Raw genomic sequence first — 18783 nt, 5'->3', positions numbered from 1 at the left:
GCCCGCTATTTTACAAGATTAAGTGATTTTAAACATGTTAGAAAATGACATATAATTTTAAAAGTGGCAAAACATATTTAAGGAGTCATTATTTGGTGAAAATAAATGGAAAATCAGATCCGAAACGTCCAAAAATGGTTAAAATGGTCCCGGGGATCTTAGACAGTTCAGAAGCAGCCAACGAGTTCGGAAGGACCGAAGCAGTTCGGAGCATCCGGATCAGAATGGACCGTCCGATCCCAGAACGGACCGTCCGATCTCAACTATGAACTAGGTTTCAAAATGCTCGGACAAGTGGCAAAACAGACCGTCCGATCTCTGGCCTATAAATATGCGTACAAACTTCATTTTTCAGATGCAAAAATTGAAGGATTTTCGAACCCTTAGTCTATATTCGAGTGTTTTGGGTTATATTCTCGAGGGTCGGGGCACTAGCAAGGTGCTACGGGGCTTGTAGCGGAGCTATGCTTGGGTCAATGACTTCGACATCAGCGGACTGACGGCGGACTCAAGTATAAGTCTAGACTCTGATTAGCTTTTGAGAGTAACTATTAGCTTAGTTAAGGCTTTTAGAAAATTATTAGTGATGCATGAAAATATTGACTTGTAGGCTTGGAACCTAGAGAGGTGCTTCTAGGACTGCGTTTATAGAGGTACATAAGTACAAACTGAGATAGCCAACCGAATATACATGTTTATGTGTTGCATTATTATCTGTCATGATATGCATGATATACTGTTCACGATTTGTATGCGGCATTTGCATACCATGTTGAGCATGTTATCCTTTTGAGATAGCCAGTTGTTCTAGGGTCGATCAGCCTTAGGGTTGTTTTGTTGTACGATCGGGTACCGTGTGACACCCACTGAACCGACGGGGCAGCGTGCGCGGTTTACCCAGGACGGTGATAGTCCAAGATCGAGTTCAGTATGTGTGGCACCCACTAAATCTTTGGATTAGCGTGCGCATACTGGAGTCGCCTATGTTCTGAGCATGATTTTCCAGATATGATCTCAGTTTATCCAGAGCATTCATATTTTATGTTGCATGCATCATATAGACTTTTATATTCGATATATTACGTACTGGGCGTTAGCGCTCACGTCCCTACTTTTATCTCGGACACCCCATTCGACGAGGTAGGTTTGCAGGTGGACCAGGAGCGAGATCAGTGGTTGGTCGGTGACCAGGCTTGGTAGCAGGGGTCACTAGAGGGGTTCTAGATTAATATTTTATTCGGTATTTATTTGATTTGGTTGTATTTAAGATTTAATCATCTTGAATTTGTATATTTTTTATAACTTCCGTTGTGATTTATCTGATTGTGCTTGATTAAGTTAATTACATGCGTAAGCTCTTGATTAGTAGGTGAGCACGAAGCGGGTCACTACAGCTATAAATATGAGTTTTAAAAAAAACACTTATTTTGGCTTAATTAAGTATTTTTAAAAACATTTAAATTTTATCCAAACACATATCACACAATAAAGCATTTTTTTTTTAAATAAAAAACATTTTTTCTCTTTTGTCTAATGAAACCAAACACACTCTTAAGTTTTAAAATTATAAGTTGTGTGAAATGTATTAAAAAATGATATTTTTCATGATTGAGAGAAAAATCTATTTCTTGAAATAATGAAATTATTTATTGTTGCATCAAAATAAATTGTACAGGTTGGAAAAAAATGAAAATTTTGAATCCTATTTATTTTCATATTGCTATGAATTCAAGAAATTTTCAGACAGTTTGCCAAATCCCGTTGCGGATATTTGGAATTTCCCTCAGCCCAACTTCCCCTTCACTTTCAAATAGTTTCCGATATTTGATTAATTATTTATTATTATTTATATTAATTATTTATTTATGAACGATAATTTGAAGAATAGTTTGGCAAATTGGCATAGCTAGCTTGTGATTGTTGGAGGTTGGGGAACTTGAGCCCATCATCGATGCTTTGTAGTTTGTAGTCCATTTTGCCTTAGGTTTTCTGGGCCTTTTTGAAATAGTGATGTTGGGCTTATTGGGCTCATACAAAAGATCGCATCTTTGAGCTTGTTAGAAGGGATCGGCAACAGTCAACAGAAGAAGAAGAAGCGTGACAACACAACGCTGGCGTAGGGTTCTGCGGTTTTCAGGAAGAAGGCGACAACAGCGAATTGATTAAGGGTTATGGAGCCGTGGATTTATGCCATGATGAATAGAGAAGGAGAAAATATGGGTAAGATAATATTGATTCTCAGTATTGTTCAAGATTTGTATCATAAATAGGATAAAAAAGAGTAATTCATGCAATAATTCTAGCCTAAATAGGAGTGGCACATTTCCATTTACAATCCCTAATTTAGCGACACCTATACTTCCAAATATGTAGTATAGGGTGTCAACATCTAATGACTCTCATTCTGAGCTTGTCGATTCAGAGAGCAGGATGGAGACGAGGGATTCAAAAGACAGCATCAAGGAACCCACGGTTGATATAAAATCTGAATCAAGGGAATTGCAGCCGAATGCTAAATGTGATAAATCTAATAGCAGAGGTGATGATTGTAAAGATGTAAAGCATGAAAAGGATACTTCTTCTGAACATAAGGGTGATGCAAAGCTGGATAAGGATGGTAGCAACGAATCTAACAGTCATGGGAGTTGGAATGATTTGAAGGAACACCGTCCAAAGCTTTACAATGATGCCCCCGGAGGAAATGCAGAGACCTGGCATCCATCTCGGGCAAGCTTTCATGGACCCGCTGATACTTCAAAGGAAGGCTTAACTATTGACGGGCGGGACTTTGCTGAAACACATGAAGCAGTTGGGGAGAACAAGGTTGACATGAAAGCGGATGATAAATTCAAAGACAAAGATCGTAAGAGAAAAGAACTGAAGCACCGTGACTGGGTGGAAAGGGACAGAGATAGAAGTGATCGTCGGAACATATTGCAAACTGGTAACAGCGGCAGTGAGAACAAACTTTCGCTAATGGATGAGAGAGAGCCCGAGAGGTGGGGAAACGAAAAGAAAGATACTCCGAAAGATAAGGATAAACTGAACGAAAGGGACAAGGATCATATAAAGAGGGAATCATGGAATGTTTCTGAGAAAGAGACTTCACATAGTGAGAGAGAATTGGTAGATAGTTCTGGAAAAGTTGTTGGTCAAGACACTTCAAGTTTAGAGCTGCCGAAGAAAGACACTGACAGGGAAATAAGAGATAGGAAAAAGGAAAGAGATGCAGATGTAGAATCAGAAAGACCTGATAAACGCATCAAGTATCATGATAAAGATTCTGAAGAAGGGTGCATGGCTTCCGATGTGGTTACCGAAAGGGATAAGGAAATTTTCATTTCTGGAGTTCATCAGCGAAAAAGGATGCTTCGACCAAGAGGCAGTCCTCAGACAGGAAACCGTGATCAACGATTTAGAACCTGTACCAATGATAATGAAGGGTATGCCTTTTTCATTTTATCGAGTGATGTGGAATCACGAGAATGTTTGTCATTTATTCTTAATATTTTCATGTGTTTTAGATTATTACTATTATGTCAGGATAGTCTCAATATTTCACTTCGAGATCTAATTACAAGAACATTCAAATGTGTTGCCTAATAGATTATGGCATGTGTCGCATCTTCTTAATTAGAAGTTATTTCAGCAAAATACATTTGGAGATTACTAGAATAGAATGTTACAACATTTGACTTGTTGTTTGTATTCATTTCTCTTGATTGTCGGTTCTCACTCATAAGAAAACCATCGACGTATGTTTAATATTCCACGACATGTTTATTACTGGTAGATACATTAATGAAATTAAAGCTGTTAGTCTCTGTCATTTACTTTCCATTCTTGTAAAGCAGTCAATATATGTGGTGATTGGTGAAGGTCTATGGTGTCATATTTTCACAGATTATGCTTTCGTGGCTTCTGGGGCATGATGCAATGAATTGTGCGATTTCAAGGCTTTTGGGACGTGATGTGAATTATCCCAATCTCATGAATCTCACATAATATGGGCGTGGAATAATTATTTTGTCGAAATACTAAGAGACTTATCAACACCTTTATTCTTATATATAAAAAAATGGGTGTACTATAATTACTAGTTTTAGTTCCACCTTGTAAAGACTACTGCTAATGCTTTTAACAAATTTCAAGCAGGGTAAACAAAATGGCAGACATAAATTCAGAATATAGTGAAGTTGTGGCTACCATATGCAATAACCATTCATAATTTCAATAAGGCAAGCTTTCACTTTGTAAAACACCTTTAAAGGATATTTGGGGATAATATTATTTGATCAAATAGAAACGAGTGACATAAGACACAGCTTTTCATTTATCTTAAATCACTTTTAAGTAAGTAGTCACTTCTTGCATTTTTCAAAATTTTTCTGAAGATTTGGGCATTTTAATTATTTACAGCAGAATTTATAAATTTCTTCGAATCTTTCCTCTATTAAAATGTGTCGGTGAAGATAGTGCATTTGGTTACTTTGTCAATTGTGGTTTGAAATAACAAGTTAGCTATGGTAGTACTCGTAAATTGGGAGTGAATTTTACAAATTCAGTTTTGTTATCCACTTCCATCTTTTTAATATAAGGTTAGTTTGACAAAATGCTCTAATGTACGATGCCAATTTCCAACAATCTTTGCTTAAAATAGATTTACGTGTATTTTGTAATTGTTTTAGTCTTAGTTTGTAAGGGGTCAATGATACGAAGGTGACTGTATATGCAACCCCTTATTTCCTATGGTTAAAAAAAAAAAGGAGCAAGAAAGAGAAAGTTATATAGGAAATAGAAAAACTCCAAACCGATTCGACTCGACTCATGAAAAATATTATTTTTCAATGTAGACGTGGATCGAGTCGACCTGTCTCGTAGATATAGATCTTTGAGACTGCCTTACAAGAGATCTACTCATAGGAAAATTATTGATCTGAAACATTTGCCGCTTTGTTACTAACGATGGTTATTTATATCAATATTTATTTGTTATGGCTGACGGTTAGAACTTTTGGCCAGATAGTTTACGGTTGACATTTGATAAAGCATTTGAATTACAGATCTACTAGAATGTAGCCGGAAAGGGTTCCCCTTGCACATTAATCGATGAATATACATGTTTCACTCAGTATTATGAATTGATCTCACTTAATTCTTTCTTTTTTAAATCATGATACGTCACCCTGGAGTAAACTCAAGAAAATGTCATAGATTTTATTATTTACTTTCAATTGTCAGAAATTTATATCATTTGCACGCACAATACCTCGTCTCTTATCATCTGCTGGGAGCAATTACAATGTATAACTGCCTGTTTATCTCTCACTTCAATTATTCATGCATGATTTTGCACCCTGTGGGGTTTACACTACGGATTCTTGTGCAGTTCAAATAATTTACATGGTCCATTAATTGGAACTAGTCCTAAGGTATCATGAATGCAAACATTTATGTCACAATTGTAAGAACACAACCAAATTATTAAAGGAAATTTAACTTTATTGCGTGCCTTTGCTGCTGATTGAGGTGGCTTCATGTTTGATTTTCCCAAGGGGAAGGGGGTTTGGAGTGGGCTGCTTTGAGGCAGAGAGAGGAGTCGCCGTCAAATAGCTTGTCTCCCCGCCTGAGGAAGCGCCTTTTCTCTCATCAACTTAACTCCTCCCTCTTCTGTGAATGTTCCCTTTTCTTTTAAATTTCTAAATCGTACTTAGCAGTGAGTTTACCTTCACCCCCGTTAATTTACTGAATTATCGATCTATTGTGCACTACATTTTGTTACTTCTGGAAGACAAAACATTAAACAAATTACCGAGTCCCCGATGTAACCAAAGAAAGTATTTATTTAATTCAGAGATAAAGCCAGCAAGTTGATTCTTTCCTCCTATTATGCGTTACTACTAATTTCATCGAATTTCTAATATCAAGATTCATTCAAGGGAAATGTTGTTAGCGAGAAGGGGAATGCATTTTTTATTCTTTTAACCACTAAGGTTCTCTCCTCTATTCCAACTGGTGGAGTGTGAACAATGTCTTTGCCGTGAATGGTGAAAGAGGGCAGCGATATGAAAGTAAAATTCACTGATGCAGAATCAATCAAGATACATGTGATATTTGTAGGGCACTTATCTACCTAACTCTCTAACTTCTGGAAGAGAAACAGATAACAAATGAATTCAAAATTAAACATAAAACAAACTCAATCCTATTCGAAATTAGATAAATTTCCGTAAAACTATCTTTATCAGTATTCTGCTTGTCTATTATGCTTGCTTTCGTTGATTCTTCATATGGTAGATGTGACACTTAAATTTGTAGAATTGGGCATATCTTTCAACCCTTAACTTGTGACAGTTCTGCTGATAGTAACAATAGCATACCCTGACTCATCCTTTCCATTGGCTGTTTACATTATGCTTGAAAATTTCTTTGATGTTGATCTTTTGTGGTAGAGTTTACTGTTGTGATGAACCAGTGATGTTTATCCTTGGTTTTAAAGTATTTGTATTAACCATTTTTTCCTTGTTTTTATGCAGGTCTCAGGGTATGTTTCCAGTTTATTTTTCTATCTGTAAAGCTTGATTGGCTTTGTCAAACAGGAAGTCTACTCCCTTTGCTTTCACTGTGTGCCACTGAAATGTGTTGAAACATTTTCTTATATGCTCTTTTCTATTTTGGGTTTGAAAATTTGAACAGTATTCCTGCTCAGGACATAATTCTTGAAATTAATGAAGATAATTGAAGAAATGTTGGTATCAATATTTTTAAAAAAGTCCTTGTTTTCATGTTAACAAGGTTTCAATTGACAAAATTTTACTCAATTTCTCATGTTTCTCTTTCTTATTCAACAATGTGTAGATAGCTGAGTTGATTTGCTAGTTAAATTCATTTATTTGTGGAGAAAGACTACTTATTTGGATGCTTTTCATCCATCAAACTGACCAATGCAATTCTGATTTCATATTTATATTTTATGTTCATTTGGTTTAGCGCTGTGGAATACAACTTACATCTTCTTTTCACGAGATCTTTGAGTTGCTAGGAAACAAAAGTTACCATTTGTTCAATGAAACTGATAATCATTTTTTTAATTTCACACACTCCTCAGTCTTGACTTGAGAGTTACTTCAACAGCCTTTCTTATATTTAAGTGTCGATCTGTCCGTTCATTATCTAGTCTTAATAGGTTCTTATAAGTTCAGCGGTACATTTGTTTTCTAATCAGAATAAATTATCAGTACCCTACCCAGCCTTTCAAGGTGTTGTCAGTGCTGACTGGTGCCAAGGCACACAATCTTCCTTTGTGTTATTATATTGCTCATGAATTATTTGGGTCTGTTTCTAGGTAAGCCGGATATGTCCTGTGTTGTTTATAAAATTGGTGAGTGCATGCAAGAGCTGATAAGGCTGTGGAAAGAATATGAATCATCTCCAACTGATGAAGCATGTGAAGGCTCTCAAAATGGTCCTACTTTGGAAATCCGGATACCAGCTGAACATGTTACCGCTACTAATCGGCAAGTAAGATTATTATCCACTTTTTTGATATTGACATTATGTGGTAATTTGGTGTGCACAAGTACGATCAATTGGAATGCTGATGACACTATTTTTTTTAGCTTTACATAGTCTCCGTGCTTTAGCTTTGTGATTCTTTGGGCTGTGATGTTCTGTGATGTATCGATATCATTGTTTAATTATACAAGAGACAAAGAAGTTCAATCGAAATAGGGCTTTCTTCTGGCAATGACACACATTGAGGGGAAAAGTTCTCCTTGTAGCATTTGAATTAACTCGAACCACCTCTTTTATTTGCAATCGATTATGATGTCTTAGTTTTGTTTTTATAATTTTAATTTATGCATGTCCATACATCTGAATAAGCCAGAACATATTTGTTATTTTGTTCATGTTGAGTTATATGTATTAATGCAAGCGAAGTACAGAGTGAACAATTCGTGAGGCCATGTATTTTGAGATGTTGAGAATCGATTATTTGAATTTCATACATGTAGAAATAATCTGAAACTTCGAAAATTTATGATAGGAGATGTTCCCTTAAAAAAAAACCGACCATGCTTCACATCCCCGAACTTGATTTCCAGAAATACATTTCGAGGAAATGCTTTCCGGAAACACTGGAACATAATCACATATCCTTAGTTCCTTGAGGATCTGGTTTCCTTTTTTTTTTTCAAAAAAAAAAATTCTGCTTTTCATATTTTATCTCCTGTGATTTTTTCAACTTTTAGAAACAATTTCTTTGCAGGTGAGGGGTGGGCAGCTGTGGGGAACAGATGTATATACTGTTGATTCTGATTTGGTGGCTGGTATATGTAGTGTTGACATTATGCTATTTACAGTCTATGTATTTAAAACCCAACAAGATCATTCTGATATTGATTGACTAATGCTGCGTTCTGCTCTGTAGTTCTTATGCATGCAGGCTATTGTCGCCCAACTGCCTCTCCTCCTCCATCTGCTGCTCAGGAGCTACGTGCTACTATCAGAGTCTTGCCTCCGCAAGATTGTATGTTCAAACAATATCCTGTCTTTAAAATATTGAACTCTTTAAGTCATAGCTCTACCTTCTAGCTAAATTTAGTCTCTCAGTAAAGTAGTAAACTAGTAGAGTTGAATTGTGACTACTATGTTTCCTTTTGTCCATGGAAAAAGGTGGTTGTACAAATAGTCTTGAACACTTTGAAGTTCATATACATACGGCTTCAGCTAATAAGAAGAAATGTAATACAAGAGATTTACTGCATCCTACTTGACACTTTATTTTACGTAAAATTACCAGCTGACTTGGAAGAAGCCTAGGCAACAAAAATTTGTCCCAAAAAAAGTGTTGGACAGGAGGACAAAGAAGAGGGGAATGAGCAGATTCATCATGTGCTAGTGAGTTGGAAGGGAGACCATTAGATGAAACCACGTGGGAAGACACTGATATATTGACTTCACAATCTCCAGATTTCAGTCTCAAGGACAAGACTGTTTTAGAAGAGGGGGTGGGACGTGTTGGTGGCTTGAGTAATTGGGCCAAGAAAATAAGGAGAGGCCCATTATCAAGGATGTAAAAACTAGATGTAATAGAGAACACACACATGGGGAAAGGGGTTTAAAAAGTACGAGGAAAGGATGCTGTCATTTTCATGTAGTGATAATTTTGATAGTGATCACTAGCATAGCTAGGGTAGTGCGAGAGAACTTGTATAGAGATATTTTGTTAGGGACTCAAATATAGTTATGGGCTTTAATGTTTTGAGCCCGAACCTAAAGTGGGCCTAAGAGTCACAAAGCCTTGCAAGAATCTAGAGAGGGAGAAAAGGATTAAATACGTGAAGAAGAGAATGGTGGGGTCATTCAGTTTTTTTGTCTTCTCAAGTATCGAGGCTAGCTTAGACTAGGGAAAACTAGCATTTATCTAGGGTTGGCTGTTTATATATAGAGTTCATCTCTGGGAAAGAATTTCCTATTTCATTTTTGTTCGATCAATATTAATTCATAAGCGCTTTTGGATTGTGTCATATCTCTAAATCGTCATGGCCAAGTAACTAGCAGCCCAACATATTCTCTGGGATTTTCGTATTTTTATCGCATAATATTGCATTTTATTTTTTTTGTGGCTCACCGGTATCTTGATTGTTTGATTTCTTTTGTTAATTTCTTGGAATTGCAACTCATGAGCATCTTTGAAACTCTTTCGAGGCTTTGCATATAGTATATGACAGTATGGATAGAAATGGAATGTGTGACATTGGGCATAATTTGGTTTAGTGTCATTGTTCTATGCACGGTATTTGTCATTCGTGTTAAATTTGATACTCTGCCACATACATTTTAAGGTTACATTTCTACATTGAGGAATAATGTTCGTTCACGTGCATGGGGAGCTGCAATTGGCTGCAGTTATCGTGTTGAGCGATGTTGCATCGTGAAGGTTAGTAATGTATTTCACGTACTATATGAGTGTTACCATTGTCGCGAGGGATGGGGTAGAGGGTTGGTTCACAATGTCTGCTTGTGTACTCTATTCTGCTATCAATTTGAATGTACATTTTTTTTTTGTTTCTGTATGCATGGCAGAAAGGAGGTGGAATAATTGAGCTTGAACCTTGTCTTACACATTCGTCAACTATGGAGCCTACTTTAGCTCCAGTGGCTGTGGAGCGCACAATGACTACGAGAGCAGCCGCTTCGGTACTGTCTTTTTTATGCTGATTGTATTTTTTCCGGATCCAAAAACTGTCCAAGTTCTCATTATGATGTACACCTATATGTTAATTGTTAAAGCTGCTTGATTGCTCATGTCATTGGATTTCATGTACGGTTCTTTTGCTCGTTGTTCGTCGGATTTTAATTTGATAAGCAAATATATTCAACAGTTTTTTTTCCCAACGGTTCATTCTTCTCGCTGGAAATTTTTTTTGCATGCCACATGATCCATTTTTAGAAAATGTCGGATAATTAAATTACCCTCTTAAGTTCCGGATTCTATTAAAATCAGACTGATCTGTAATAATTTTACAAACTCTTATTGCTTTGCTGTATAATGTTGTTGATTGAATTTTGTATGTAAATGAACTTCACTTGACGAATTATCTCTGTGCCTCCTGTTTTCGCGATCAAGAATGCATTACGCCAACAAAGATTTGTGCGGGAAGTTACAATTCAGTTCAATCTCTGCATGGAACCCTGGTAAGTGTACGTTCATCTTTTTGTTGATTACCTTTCTTAAGCTTTATCTCTATTAGTATATTGTTATGGCCCTTGTTAAAGGATCTAGTTATAGGGCGACTTAGTGGTTGATCCTTCAACTCGTTGATCCTTCATACTACTGCACTTTTTTATATGAGTGAAAATTCATTCTAAAAGTTGATTACTCATCTCATTGTTATTAACTCATGACAAATCCGAATTGTGTTATATTTTGTAACTACTACTTTTGGTATTCAAACCATAACTTTTCAATAGGCCTTTCATTGTCCTATCAACCACTACTTTTGGATTTGAGTGTCATCGCTTCATACTGCTACTCATTCTCTTGATACTGCTACTTGTTCTCTTTCTTTGCAATTTCATCTGTTATCTCCTCAATATTTTGGCAGTCCCTGTTTTCCAGAATTTGTAGAAGTTTATTCTGCTTTAGTAATGGAATGAGATTTCTTCATTATTTTAGCTGGTTGTCGATCTTGTGGTGTTATCTACTAGAACTTACGGAATGATATTTCTTGATTATTGCTTTAGCTGGTTGTGGATCTTGTAGTGTTATCTACTAGAACTTCTCATTTTCAGTCTCCACCAATATACATTTTAGAGTAATCCACATTTCAGATTTCATAGGCTTAATTGATGGAATTTATGTGGTTTGATTTTTTTTTTTACTATTAGATTACATGGTATGTTTTGTAGTACCCAAACATTGAGTTTTCTCTCATTATATTTCCACTTATACGTGATTTCTGGTGGATTCCTAGGCTTAAATATAGCATAAGTGCTGTTGCTGACAAAGGACTGAAAAAGATTCTCTTTACATCGTCACGCCTGAAGAAAGGAGAAGTTCTGTACCTAGAAACTCATTCGCAGAGGTGAGGAACTATAATTAATTCTTGTGCAGTGCTTTCAAGCAATTGGTTTGAGAATGCTATATCTTTCCAGAAAGCACTTTGTTTGATAATGCTATATCTTTCCAGAAAGTATTTTAGGGGGATATATTTATTTAAGTCAAAAGCTTAATCATGTGCTTCCTATCATCTCTTTTGGACTTATCCACACACACGAATCAAAGTATTATATTGCTCGAAGGAGCAAAGCTCCTTGTGTATGTTTGCAAATTAATCCATGAATTTTTTCACCTATTTCTGCTGTGACTTCTGGTCTCTTATTATATTTTCATAGCCACATACCAGCAGTCACAACTTGCCTCCTATGCAAAGTTGTGAAGGCCAAGGAAAAGCCTAACCAGTTAGTTCAATCTTATTGCTTTATATGTTTATTATCTCTTTTTCAAGTTCTTAATCATGTAAATTTATTTTTCTTCCGTCATATTTGCTTATTGATTCAGTGTTGATAAATAATAGACGTGATTCTTCGGTTGCATTTCTACTATTTTCTTTAAAGTGATGGATTGGCAATATAATTCTATCACAACTACACTTTTGACAATTTCCAACCCCGTTTGTACATTTTAATTGTTAATAATTAGTCTGTCGTTTAGGTATGAGCTTTGCTTTAATATGGAGAAGGTGGTCAAGGTCCCAACAACACCATATGTTCATGGATCAGAAACTGGGAAAACACAAACCTACAACTCACATCATTCTAATGGCGAAAGAAATGTTTTGGATGGTGAGAGCACCATGGTGGATATATTTCGATGGTCACACTGTAAAAGACCTCTTCCTCAAAAAATAATGCAGAACATGGGGATTCCATTGCCTATTGAATATTTGGAGGTGAACATTCTTACCCGTTTTTTCTGCCTTGATGTAAGATATGTAAATGTCATACTTTTTCTTTCCCCTCCTCCCCTTTTTATTTTTAAAAACGTTGGTGGGGAATGATATGTGTGGATATCTTTTGATTTGGGTAGGTGTTGGAGGAGAACCTCGAATGGGACGACATATCATGGTCCCAAACTGGGGTTTGGATTGCTGGGAGAGAATATGCACTTACTCGGGCACACTTTCTCTCTCCAATGTAGACATCTTCCCTCAACCGTTGGTTTTCGAATTGCGGCATCGCGCTTGCTCTTCATTTGTTGTTGAATGTATGAAGTAAATGGGAATTAGTGTCAGTTGAGATTGAAAACATTGGTTACGGTCCCAGACTATGTTAAAATTTTTTCCTTTTCCTTTTTCTTGTTCTGACCCTTTTTTTTATTTGCTTTCGCAAGGAAATAGTGGGGGTACGTAGTTGGGGACATGATTCGCTCGCTTGCTGGTAAATGGCTCATAGGAAATGTGATACGAATAGTAAGATACATTAACTCTAAAAAATTAATAGCGTGTATGTATGTTTATGGATGAGATATATGAGGGATGAGTAGAAGTATGATGAAAATATGATGATGTATAGAAAGCGATATGCATTGATGAAAAATATGTTGTTTTGTATGTATTTGATTTAAGGATTATTGTGATTATTATATTCTCTTATATTCTCTTAATAGTTCTTTTAAATTGCACATAATTACAAGCTTATTATAAAAAATGTCTTTCAAAAGGAATAATAAAATCTTTTGTTGCGGAGAGAAAAATACAATAGTGAAATTCCAATGATACCAAGCTCATCATCATTGTGAGAGATTTTTTTATTTAGTCCACATATAATGTTATAGCGGGCGATGAGATGTTATTGGTTTAACAAAAAAATGAGAGGAACATGAGATAAATAAAAATTTATGTTTCATTTCACTTTCATCTAGTATATTGTATACTTGTCAATAGTGCGAGTAGTTACATTATATATTTGTAATTTAGATCAAGATTGTACTTGTGCTATAAAAACAAAACAAAACAAAAAAAATTTATATACATTAAGTTCATATTTTTTTCCGGAATCAGTTAAATTTAAAATGTCATATTTTTTACGTTTCAGATAAATAAGATAAGATTATAAATGATGGTTTATTTTTTAATAATTCCAAAACAATTATATAATCCCTCCTTTAAAAATAGGAGTGCATGTTTTAAGTATTTGTCTCTCGTTATATATATATATATATATATATCACGTGTGGCTGTATAAAGAATGAAATTTGACAGATCGATAAATTTCGACGTAAATGTAATTACACATATATCAAAACTAATGTGCGATTTAAAAACAGATTTCGAGTCTAGAAAAATTTGGTATGACCATTCCGTAAATAAGACATATCGAAAAACACAAACTACAATTTATAATAAAATACTCTCACATAATTTTACAGCCTCACTAGGCATGACTAAACAAATAAAATCATACGCAGAGCAAACAAACTCAAACACACCAAAATAAAATCCAAACGACTACATAAAACTCTCGGCCATAATACAAATACATGGGACATCTACATGGTAAGGGTAAGTTTGGTAGGGGTGATAAATATCAGATTAGCTAATTATCATCTGTTGTCCTGCGTTTGATTGGAGTTTTGACGATTCAAAATTTTCCCATTGGCCCGTTGAAAGCCCGCACTGTGCACCCAAAGAGAGAGACAATTAATCTCTTCATGACCGTGGTATTATTTTTACAAATCTAATGATAACATAGAATTTTACTTTTATACCCCTTACATTTGAAATTTGAAAAAGAAGTCAAACTTTTCCTCCGTTGATAATATAGTGCTGGAGGAGGAAAATGAAATGAAATTTTTTGATGAATCGGAAAATTCAATCTTAATAAATAAAAATTGATCTAATAAAATATAAATCTACTCATTTTGAAAATATAATAAAATTATTAGAATCGTTAACCCGGTTGCCGAATTACACTGTTCACTATTTTGATTTTTTATATTTTTTCCAAATATTGTTATTAATAGCAACAACAATAATAAAATATTATTATTGAATTATACCAAAAAAAATTTAAAAAATTAATAACCAATATAAAAATGAAGTAATAAGATATATTAAATGGAATAATATGAAAAAATTTAATAATATTATTATAAGAATGATGATTATATAATAATAAAAATAACTTCTCGTAATTAATGTCTAAACACGATAGTAATAAGAATAATAAGTAATTATAATTATAATTATTTTATTTCAATTACTAATAAAAAACATCATGAGTGTAAGAAAAAAATTGTAGAGTAAAAAAAAATTAAAATTAATAAATAAAATATTAATTTTAATATTATTATTATTATTATTATTATTGACAGGTAATATCAATATTATTATTAACATTATCATCTTATTATTATTTTACATTTTATTTTAAATAATAGATTATTATACAAATCTATTATTTAATCATTAACATTTTTCATTATTCTAATAATTAAATTATTTTATATTATTATTATATTCAAGGGTATTTTCGTCATTTGTATTCAACATACAAAATTAATCCGTCGTATTAAAATCATATCAAACACCAAAAAATTTATCACACTGTACTATTTATCCTTATATTTCAATTTTTAATCTCTTCATTTATCCATATTTCGTTTATCCCATCATTCAAACCAAGCGATACCTAAATATATAAACTTTGAAATAATACATATAAATAATGGGAGACTCGAACTCTGAAGATAATATCAATGATGATAGTATTGGGTGATTGGTTTAGAAGGGGGTTGAATAAACAATCACACTAAATTTTTCTCAAGATAAATTCAGTTGGGTTAACAGCAAAATTTGTGATTCTTGTATGTTAATATCAGTTGGCTAATAAATAAATTTGTGCAGAAGATAAACTCACTGATAGATTGAACATTCAAAATAGGCCAACTAATAAATGATATTAAGGTTGACTGAAATGTAAATAACACAAAATTGTTTATGGATATTCGAAGACTTGAATAACTTTTACGTTACCCATTCTTCTTTTTGAGAAAGATATACACCAGAAGACTTTAAAGATTACAACAATTTGAAAAATCCCAGTCCAATTTATGTCTTAACACTGCCTAAAACCAAACTCCTAACACTCAACTTTACAACTTTGAACAATGTGGAAACTGCCAACTTACAATTGATTTACAGTAAAATACTAAGCACGAATTGAATGATAAGATATAAAATCTATGCATAGTGTGCTTGAATACTTGTTATCAATTTAGCTCTTTGAAGACTTGAGAATTTACACAGATAGCAGAAGTTGTTCGAGAGCTTCATCAAAACTGATCTTTACTTAAGCCCTGTCCAAAAAAATTGATTTAGTCCATGTAGATCTCTTTTCAAAAAATTGACAATGTTTCTACTCAACTGACTTCAGTTTTGGAGATACTAAAAGCCCTAGGTTTTGACAAAAAGGGTTTTGGTATACAATAAGTGTCTCTGTTTGGTTGAGCGATCGAAGCATGACACTTGGACTATTGTGCGATTTAAAAGATTTGAGTTACACTATTACCATCGGCTATAGCTTTTGGTAAAACGACAAGAGCTCGATCCTACAATAGGTATAGAGCTAAGGCCATGGGTTCGATTCTCATTGGTTGAAAGGAGTGCAATTATTGAGAGGGAGATTCCTGGGGTACAATAATTGTCCTTACTAGGTTAGAGCGATCGAACCATGGCTCTTAGGCTGCTGTGCAGTTTAAAATATTTGAGTTGCACCATTACCACCAAATACAGTTTTTGGTATAGCGGCAAGTGTTCGGTCCTACAAGGAAGAAAAGAGCATAGAAGAAAAGAGTAGTAATGAAAAGAGAAGAGATCAAAGTCACAAGAGTCAAGAGCATATATTACGGATAGAAGAATGATCAATTTATTTATGTTCAAGTTCCATCAAGGTATCACTTTATATGTTTGTGTTTCTGAGTATCAGTTCAATGAATTTTTGAGTTTATCAGTTCACCAGTTATTTGCCTCAAACTTATGGTTGTCATGTTTATTTTTTCAAAACACCTAAAAGGGAAAATTGTTGGATCAATAAAGTTTTGGTGTTTAACAACCTTAAGGAAAAAATTGATCAAGCCAAACCGATTAAGTCAAACTGAACTGAAATAACTAAGTCTAACTAAAATACTGAACTAGACATTGGCTGGACAACGAACTAATTTGGATGAACTAGACTGGACTTAAATTATCTACCAAAACTAGACGAGGCATATCAAATCTCAACAAAAAAAACTAAGGACTTCAGTCTACCTCAAGAATTACCGCAGAAATTGGCTAAATTTTTTCGTACAAAACTGATGCTGCAAATATAAGCGTACTACTCAGAAAAGACAGTGACATGGACAAAGACAAATTTAATGGCTACTATATTTAGAACGGATTTATTTTTTTATTTTAGTGGTCTTTACTTGAATATTGATATTTGATGTGAGCTGGTCAGTTGGGAGGAAGTTTCTAAATTCTTCTTTAAACATTCTAGAGAATCGAAAACATCATTGATATCTTTTTTACAGAACGATCAATTACTTGGTGACTTTTTCCTTGAACTTTTCAACATCTGAGTTGGTCAGTTTTTGATTGGCCCGAATGGTTGAGAGACTGGAGGTGATTGAGTTCAAGCTGACTGTTATGCTATCCATAAAAAAAATGTATATAAGATCTCCATTTTAGGAGATTCAGAAAGTTGAGGAACGAACTTAGCAGTGAATACAATCAAGCAGTTGCTTGGACCTGCCTCTTGTGCGTTAGAATTCTTTACTGGCTCACTTGATACTTGGTCCTCAATTGATTTAGTATTCACAGCTTGTTATCTTTCGGGTGTCACTACTTCTTCTGTTAGTACCATTGGTTCTTGAATAATTTCCCCTTGCACAACTGGTTTTTGAACACTTGGTGAAACTTGGAACATTGGAGGAATTTTTCAAAACTGTCTCATAACTTACAAGTTGCTCTACTGATTCTTTCATCTCATGAACTGATTCAAGAATCATTGGCACAACAACTTATTTGAAACTTCATTATGCTCAACTGTTTCTGGAATTTAAATCTCAGCTAATTTACTTACTTCATTCACTGACTCTTCAAATATCTTAAACACAATCAACTGCTTTTCTGAGGCCAAATCTCTAGACATGCGAGATGATTGAGCAGTTTGTTGTCTCAATCATAGAATTTCAATCTCGGCCAAGATGTTTTCGTCTATTTATTAACTGACGTTCCTGGTAGCTCAGTCATTGTATTTTCTGGAATTACTGCTTGTTGAACTGCCTCTTCATGCTCTTATTCAATATTATGAGCGACGACATGAACATCCCCATCTACTTTTTCTAGTGAAATTTCAGAAACTAAATTCATCAAAGATAGATAGAGGAATGGTCCAGCCAGACTGGAGGAGGGTTCAGCCAGGCTTGGTCCTACAGATTGCTCAGTAATAATTGGACTGGATGGAGCTGTGGATGTTAGGAATAATCAACCAAAGTCCCACATTGGAAATTTAAGAGAAAGATCATGGATTAATATATGGAATGATATCTCCATTGGTATGAGGCCTTTTGGGTGTGTTCCCAAAATCAAAACCATGAGGGCTTGTGCCCAAAGTGGACAATATCATATCATTGTGGAGATATCCGGATTCCATTGATCTAACAAGTGGTATCAGAGCCATGGTCTGATCGAACCAATGTGGGTGGGATCCTCGGAGACTCAAGGAGAAGAAGTTTGAGGCCCCGATTAAAGATCCGTGAAAAAGCTCTCGAGGAACGCTCCCGAAAATTCATGTAAGGCATGTGCTGCAACGCATTGAAGGTGAGTAGGCTCGATTGGAGGGACGGATTGAGGGGAGGCCTGGTGGGACTTCGTTTGAGGGGAGGATTGTTAGGAATAATCAACCAAAGTCCCACATTGGAAATTTAAGAGAAAGATCATGGATTAATATATGGAATAATATCTCCATTGGTATGAGGCCTTTTGGGTGGGTTCCCAAAAACAAAACCATGAGGGTTTATACCCAAAGTGGATAATATCATACCATTGTGGAGATATCCGAATTCCATTGATCTAACAGTGGAGACTGTTGCATTTGGACTGTTGGGAGCTGGAGATTGAGTATAAGTATTTGCTTTATTTTCTTCTGAAGTGGTCTCAGCCACATAAGTCTTCTCAACTGGAACTATCAGATCTTTATTGTTTTCCCAATTTTTCACCTTCATCTTGAGTG

The 18783-nt window shown here is 34.8% G+C and overlaps 1 protein-coding gene across 1 annotated transcript; it reads left to right on the top strand.

The window, feature by feature from the left end:
• Nucleotides 1–2052: 2052 nt before the first annotated feature.
• On the top strand, nucleotides 2053–13160 carry LOC140871286 (uncharacterized). The gene is made up of 12 exons (XM_073273724.1): nucleotides 2053–2220; nucleotides 2423–3443; nucleotides 6537–6544; nucleotides 7346–7521; nucleotides 8270–8330; nucleotides 8432–8530; nucleotides 9849–9943; nucleotides 10090–10203; nucleotides 10634–10701; nucleotides 11481–11591; nucleotides 12221–12458; nucleotides 12596–13160. The coding sequence occupies exons 1-12, from the start codon at nucleotides 2172–2174 to the stop codon at nucleotides 12704–12706; spliced, it is 2151 nt and encodes a 716-aa protein (XP_073129825.1). The 5' UTR covers nucleotides 2053–2171; the 3' UTR covers nucleotides 12707–13160.
• Nucleotides 13161–18783: the final 5623 nt, after the last annotated feature.

The sequence above is a fragment of the Henckelia pumila genome, unplaced genomic scaffold, assembly GCF_033568475.1.
Source record: "Henckelia pumila isolate YLH828 unplaced genomic scaffold, ASM3356847v2 CTG_461:::fragment_3, whole genome shotgun sequence".
NCBI classification, from domain to species: Eukaryota; Viridiplantae; Streptophyta; class Magnoliopsida; order Lamiales; family Gesneriaceae; genus Henckelia; species Henckelia pumila.
This window is presented reverse-complemented; position numbering and strand designations above follow the sequence as displayed.

Excerpts from the sequence above, each read along its gene's own strand:
- LOC140871286 (XM_073273724.1), top strand. The coding sequence starts at position 2,172 with ATGGAGCCGTGGATTTATGCCATGATGAATAGAGAAGGAGAAAATATG. Across the intron at positions 2,221-2,422 it reads TAGAGAAGGAGAAAATATGG|AGAGCAGGATGGAGACGAGG; the intron begins GTAAGATAATAT and ends TTGTCGATTCAG. Across the intron at positions 11,592-12,220 it reads CTAGAAACTCATTCGCAGAG|GTATGAGCTTTGCTTTAATA; the intron begins GTGAGGAACTAT and ends TCTGTCGTTTAG.